The sequence below is a fragment of the Sinocyclocheilus anshuiensis genome, unplaced genomic scaffold (genome assembly GCF_001515605.1).
Source record: "Sinocyclocheilus anshuiensis isolate Anshui unplaced genomic scaffold, SAMN03320099.WGS_v1.1 scaffold335, whole genome shotgun sequence".
In the NCBI taxonomy this organism is placed as follows: Eukaryota; Metazoa; Chordata; class Actinopteri; order Cypriniformes; family Cyprinidae; genus Sinocyclocheilus; species Sinocyclocheilus anshuiensis.
Genome location: NW_015548239.1, coordinates 801,879 through 808,963, shown reverse-complemented (window position 1 = coordinate 808,963; position 7,085 = coordinate 801,879). Strand labels below are relative to the sequence as shown.

Sequence of the window (7,085 nt, the reverse complement as noted above, 5' to 3'; positions counted from 1 at the left end):
CACAGGAATAACTCAGTAATAACAGTAATAACACAGTAATAACGCAGAAATAACACAGTAATAAATCAGTAATAACAGAAATTACACAGGAATAACACTAATAACACAAGAAAAACAGTAATAACAGTAATAACGCAGTAATAACACAAAAATAACACAGTTATAACACAGAAATAACACAGTAATAAACGCAGGAATAACACAGTACTAATTCAGTAATAACGCATTAATAACACAGGAATAATACAGGATAAACACAGTAATAACTCAGGAATAACTCAGTAATAACAGAAATAACAGGAATAACACAGTAATAACAGAAGTAACACAGATAACACAGGAATAACTCAGTAATAGCAGAAATAACAGGAATAACACAGTAATAACAGAAATAACACAGGAAATACAAAGGAATAATTCAGTAATAATACAGGAATAACACAGTAATAACACGTTATAACACAGGAATAACTCAGTAATAACACAGGAATAACACATTAATAACAGTAATAACAGAAGTAACAACACGGGAATAACACATTAATAACACAGTAATAAGACAGCAATAACAAAGGAATAACACAGTAATAAACACAATAGAGTTGAGTACTTTGTCCGCCTCTGCTTAAACTTTAACCACAGACACCAATACTAAAATGCTAAAAAAAAAAAAAGAGAGAGAGATGGTGTCATGATCATTAAACCTGGACAGTTGGAGCACCAAGTTGAACTTTAACATCTGCCCTGGCTATTTCAATCACCTGACATATTATCAAACTACTGTGGGCAGTTTTGGAGAGAAGAGTGAGAATTCCGATTCCAACTTCTCTAAAGCAACTGGCAGATGTTTTTATAGGCATCATTCAACTGGAGACTGTTCAAAAGGTGTATGAATCTATTCTAAGAAGGTTGTAAGCTGTATTAAAGGCAAATGGAGGTAAAACACCTTCATAATGAAATATATTTCCCAGGTTTTCATATTATTTTGTCCAACCCCTATATTTGCCTCATTATCCCCTTTCAGTCATATTTTGAGTTCCTCTCTCTGCATCCAGCAGTGGAACAGGCAAAAATTATATTTTCAGAAAGTGAAATGAAAATGAAAGAAATTACAGATTTGTGTCTTAGTTCTCATAACAGTCCATTTTCCTTTTCACTTCAGGATCCTTGACCTGCAGGAGAAAGGAGACATTGACATCCTAAAGCAGAAGTGGTGGCCACGGAAAGGTCGCTGTGACCTGGACAAGCATGCAGAGCACCAGCCAGAGGGCCGTGCCCTGAGACTGCACAGCTTCGCTGGGGTCTTCTGCATCCTAGCGGCGGGGCTGCTTCTGGCCTGCCTGGTAGCCGCTCTGGAGTCATGGTGGAATGGGCCACGCTGCCAGCGGGCACAGCCCAAAGAGGTGACCCCACAGGCGGCCAAACTACGGTCGACCCCTGCCCACCGTGCCCAGGACTGTACAGCCACTGCCACACTCTACTTTATGGATCCAGACGCCACTGACGCAAACCCTGATTTAGTCGAGCTCCAGTACACCCAGCTATAGGTGTGACCATAAAGAACTTACTGCCTCCAATTTGCTGAAGTGTTGCCAAAGAGAAGGCAAGAGGGAAGGGTGAAGGGGGAGGGAGTCACTCAAAGTGTGCTCACTCAAAAGCACAAGATCATCTAAAAAAAAAAAAAGCAGATCAAATCTTTGATTATTTAAAGGATAGTTCACCTAAAAATGAAAAAGTCATCATTTACGTACCCTCATGTTGTTCCAAACCTATATGACTTTATTTTTTCTGTGAAACATAATATATGATATTATTTAGCTTAATTTGAACGTCATTAGGGGAAATATTTATTTTATTACATTTTGACCTCTTAATTTTGAATCAAAATGTCATAAATTAAATTTCCAGTGAAACAACAGACTTCTCTCTGGTGATGAATGCCAGACTTCTTTGATCATTTAGTCCGCTTAAACACCACCCTGCATGCTTGCATTTATCTGCCTTTGTTTTTGAGTGCATCATCCACATCTTGAAACTCTATCAACAACCAATGGTTAGAACAAAATCCCTACAATTTTTAGTTTTCAATAATCTGTTACACTTAGATAGAGATCACAATATGGGAGAAACATTCTTCCTCTACTTCTGTTTTGTTGTGACTTTAAGCTGTTTTTGTCTTATATGAAAGTTAATGGGATCCAGCTTTTAAGCTCAAACCAGACATAAAAGTAGCATGAAATTAACCCATATGATCCAACCTCAAATGTCATGCCGTTTGTTCACAACCAGTGAAGATTGATGTTAGTTTTCTAAGATCAGAAAGCATCTTATTTTAGTTTTATTTTGCCATATTTTTTTATAATTTCTCTCTTCTTTTATGTCCTTTTTGGAACTTGAAAATGTTGGGACCCATTGGTTTTATAATGGCCACAAACAGTTAAAATGTTCTTCTAAATATCTTCTTTTGTGTTCCACAGAAGATAGGATTTCATACGAGTTTGGAATCACAGAAAATGTTCACAGAATTTTCTTTTTTGGATTTACTATCCCTTTAAGTGGATATCATAGCTTTTGAATTCAAATTTTTTTAGCTCTGTGTTATGGGCAACTACTAGTATAGTCCCATTCATTCAATTGTTGTTTCCAAGTAGCTTTCTGCATACAAATATCCCCAATTTGCAATATCACTCAATTATACTACTTCTGCTGCTTCTGCTAGGTTGTTAGGGCAAAGGTTGTACCTGGATCCCTAAACTAAAGTGTGTGCAATGAGAAAGCCAGTGACTTATTGACTTATGTTCAAGTGTTCTGCAGTTACTCTTCCGTCCTTGTCTCCTCTCCTTCTCTCTTTTCCCTTTGGTGATATCTTGAGCTGAGGCAAGCACGTTGGTGAGAGCAATAGCTCATAAACCACATACTATAGTTCAGAAACGTTGATTGTCGATAACATAGTATTACATTTTACAGACATTGTTGAATAATAATGATCAGACATCTGTTTTATGACTACCATTTGTCAACTGCTTGAAATTTGACTGGATTTGAATTAACAGCACATAAAGAGATAAGATCTTTTACTAGCTTTCAGACTATATTGCTTTCACCAACCAGCTCCTTGTTCTTGCTTTAAGGTGCTCGGTCTGCCGTATGCCTGTACAATTTGAGTGTTTCTTTTATGTATGGTTTTGTTTGGTTTATGATACACTGTAAGCAGGGAGTAATTGGAGCTCTGGCAAGCAATAAGAACCACACGATAACCAACTTTACACATTTTACGTTTTATATCCCTCTCTGTGTCTTCTTATTGCAATTATATGCCAATGTCCAGGCAGTCACGGGTTCTCTGTGGTCTCATACAGGACACCAAGGGCTGCACTCTGGAGATGGCGTCTGGGTCATTGGCATATAATGAAATTGCAACTGCTACAGGATGCGCACGGGGCGTTTGGCCAGAGAGAGAAAGAGACTGGGAAGACACGCAGGCTTTTTACACAGGTCAGCTGAGACCTGAGCAGGGATACCTGTCAGTGGGGTGAACAGGGCTTGACAATATAGAGGAGGACAAGCGTCCTCCTGGTGCGGGTTAGGAATCTAAATCAATCAAATTATATATTTGGATGTGGGTGGTGCGGTAATTATGACTCACTCATGCATAGAGAACTAACTGATGACAGAGACCCAGGCAGAGTCAGAGACATTAATTTCATCCGTATTGTGTGGAGTAATAAGTACTTTCTGTTTAGAGACTGAAAAGTGATTATTTATTCATGGAATCTCTTTGCCAAAACAGCACTAACAGGAATCCCACTGTGTGCCTATCCATTTTGCTCCACATACTCATCATATTCATCATCTGTTTGTCATCCATCAGATCACCCATTCAGTGGCCACACTGATGTCCCAAAATATTGCAATCTGGAATCCAAAAGGAGACTGGCCTCCAGTTGTGTTGTTTGTCACGGTTGTAAGTGCCCCAAATTGGGTGTATTTTAATGGTGAATTAATGCATTTTTAATTAGAGCCACATTCAGACTTTCTACTACAGCTGCATGAGCTCTGCAGTAATTATCTCTTCATTGATCTTATGACTCAGAAACATAGTCTCATAATGTGACACCTCTAATTACCCATAAACGGTACAAAACTGTAGAATATACAGCTGATTCGCTGGTATCGACCGTGCTAGAGACCTAAGACCTCTGCAATTGCGTTAAAGGACCAGTTCACCCAAAAGTGAAAATTAATTTACTCGCTCCTGTGTCATTCCAAACCTGAATGGCTTGCTTTCTTCTGCGAAACACAAAAGAAGATATTTTAAAGCATGTTTTTGTCCGTATAATGAAAGTCAGTGGGGTCCAAAATCATCTTTTGTGTTCCACGTAATACAGGTTTGGAACAACATGAGAGTGAGTAAATGATAACGGAATTATCATAACGGAAACTATCCCATTAAATGGAAAGGATGTATTACTGAACTGACTTGTATAAAACAGAGAAGAACAGTGATTAACAGAGTAGTCCTGGATGTAACAGTTATCGGTGTTGAATGAATGCTTGACAGTATCAAGTTCATCCTCCTCATTCTATTATGGAGGATGCATGGCATGAGAATTAAATGACTGTGTGGGAAAAAATGTAAGCAGTTAGCAGCCTGTTAATGTTGGCTTGATTCTTTCATTAAGTGGCACGCCACGGCATCACTGACGCATGACCGAAGCTATTTCACGGCAGTGCGTATCAAAGAATGAAGAAATACCCCTTTCAAGGCTCCTCTGAAATAAGCCCGAAACACTGAAGCACCAAAGCATGTGTTTGTAATTCAATTTATGGCCCATGTTTCCCTGCACTCACTCTCATTTGCATCATTGATTTCTCTCATTTCGTAACTTTTCCGATATGAAGCTTTTTTTGCAATTCCGACCTTTTGCTTGCTGGAGCGGGTGGGAGAAGAGATGGATTTGATTTTATTTTTATAAGATTATTCTGTGCTGTCAGTAGTACGCTGTGTAATTGGTATCATTAATCAGCTCTGCTCTTTTCTAAAAGATTGCACGCACTTCCACGTAATTTTCATTCACATCTGTTCTTGCTCCAGTGCCCGTCCACTTTTCATTTCTCGCTTATTCTTTCTTTCTTGCCTTTTTCCACCCCACAAATCAATTCCCACCCTTTCATCTTCCCCTCGCCTTAGACTCTGTCTCAATCTGTTTCTTTGTCATTGCCAGGACAAAGAGGTGAATCTGGAGCAGGTTCACCAGCGTTTGAGTGGGCTGATGGAGGACGATCTGGCACACAAGCAGCTGCCAGGTCAGTCTCTGGAGATCTCTGCCCTGGACATGGGCAGCATGCGGCCACAGCAGAGCTCCCAGGAAGCCATGAGAGATTTCCCCCCTGGGGGCCTGTCCGTGACTTCCTTCCTCCAGGAGGGTCCTGGGGTCGGCCGCATGCCCGGACGGAGCCTCCCCCTCCCTCTCAGCAGTTCCACTCTGCCACCCTCCATGCGCTGCAAACACCGGGCGCCCAACGGAGGCCTTTTCCGCCAGAGCCCCGTAAAGACACCTATGCCCATCTCTTACCAGGCAATGCCCAGGGGACCCATCCCAGAAGCCATTGATCCAAGCCATGGGACCTCTATTTGAGCGACCCGGTCTGAGCGTTCTAAAGACTGCCAGCCAGCCAATCACAAAAACCAGGTTTGGACCAGGTCTGGTTGCATTTATACAATTACTTACATACAAACAGATATGGAGAGCTCTTTTTTCAGTACAGATACATACGACTGTGAGACGCTGACTTTCCTTGCCTGTACATATTTGTATATAATGAGAGACAGCAGTGAAGTCAAAAGTGTATTTTGAATATTCATGATTTTTTTGAAGTTGAGTTTAAAAGAAATAATTACCTACAATACAGACTGTTTGAATGGCTTTGTAAATTTTGTTCTAAAATAAAACTGAGAATTCCTTGTGGATGTTTTCTAAGTGCCACTTTAAAGATTTTCATTTGAAGTAGAAGAGATGGGGAGAAAACAACTGAAAGAGAAAATCTGTTAATCTTTTGATCTCATCGTTTTTTTTGTTCAATATAAAAGAAGCTTTGAGAAATTAATCAGAGAAACTGCAGGTTTGTGGAGGCATTGCTCACATAAGGTTTGATCCCAATGAACAAAGTTTTAGTAGCAGCTCTTCATCATATAATCTCAGAGTGTGTATGGAGGCTGAAGCTGTTTTAGCCTTTGACATCCGTGTGTACAAAATCATCTGTAGACTAGTACAGCATACGAGACACTCGCCTTTAATATCAAATACGTTCTAAAAGGGAGAAGTATGTACATTTTATGTACCTGAAATTCTGCATACTTGTACGTAATGGCTACATTTGAGTCTTTTTATAGTGTACTCTAAACAAAGAGAGAAATATAAACAGATCAATATAAACTATGTTGCTTCTCTTTAGTAGAAAACTGAACAATATAAAAAATCTTTCTTTATCCTGTTTCTGAAACCAGTAGTGATTTTGACATGTTGAAGGAAAATCACCATGGTGTTTGAGATTCTTTTGGTTAAAAATAAACACTTTTGCACCAGATCTTTTATCCACTTTATCTTTTTAAAAATTTAAATAAGTTTGAATTCAACTCAATTAATTCAACTCACAACTACATTAATATAGGTTAAAATAAATGCATGATTGTTAATAATATTTCTTCGTGATGCAATAGCTATTGGTCAGTTATAAAATTTTAAATGTTAAAGGTATTCAAACGTTTGGGGTCAGTACTTTAAAAAGTATCACAGTTTCTAAAAAACCTTTTAGCAGCGCAACTGTTTTCAACATTAACAATAGAAAGAAAGGTTTCTTGAGCATCAGTTCAGCATATTTGTATGATTTCTGAAGGATCATTTGACACTGAAGACTGGAGTAACGGCTGCTGAAAATTCAACTTTGCCATCACAGGAATAAATTACTTATAAAATATATTAAAATTAAAATATTATTTTAAATTACAATAATATCTCACAATTGAACAGTTTATACTCTATTTTAGATCAAATAAATTCAGCCTTGGTGAGCATTAGACTTCT

The 7,085-nt window shown here is 38.6% G+C and overlaps 1 protein-coding gene across 3 annotated transcripts in view; it reads left to right on the top strand.

The window, feature by feature from the left end:
* The window catches only part of LOC107654854 (glutamate receptor ionotropic, delta-1-like), a 281,413-nt gene extending 275,587 nt beyond the window's left edge, over positions 1-5,826 (top strand). For 2 of the 3 annotated variants that reach the window (XM_016442136.1, XM_016442137.1), the window contains 2 exons: positions 1,163-1,403; positions 5,226-5,826. In XM_016442136.1, the coding sequence (XP_016297622.1) occupies positions 1,163-1,403; positions 5,226-5,639 (655 nt within the window). In that variant the 3' untranslated portion in view covers positions 5,640-5,826. Of the gene's footprint in view, positions 1-1,162; positions 1,548-5,225 lie in introns of all 3 variants that reach the window. The other variant, XM_016442138.1, reaches the window with a different exon arrangement.
* Positions 5,827-7,085: the final 1,259 nt, after the last annotated feature.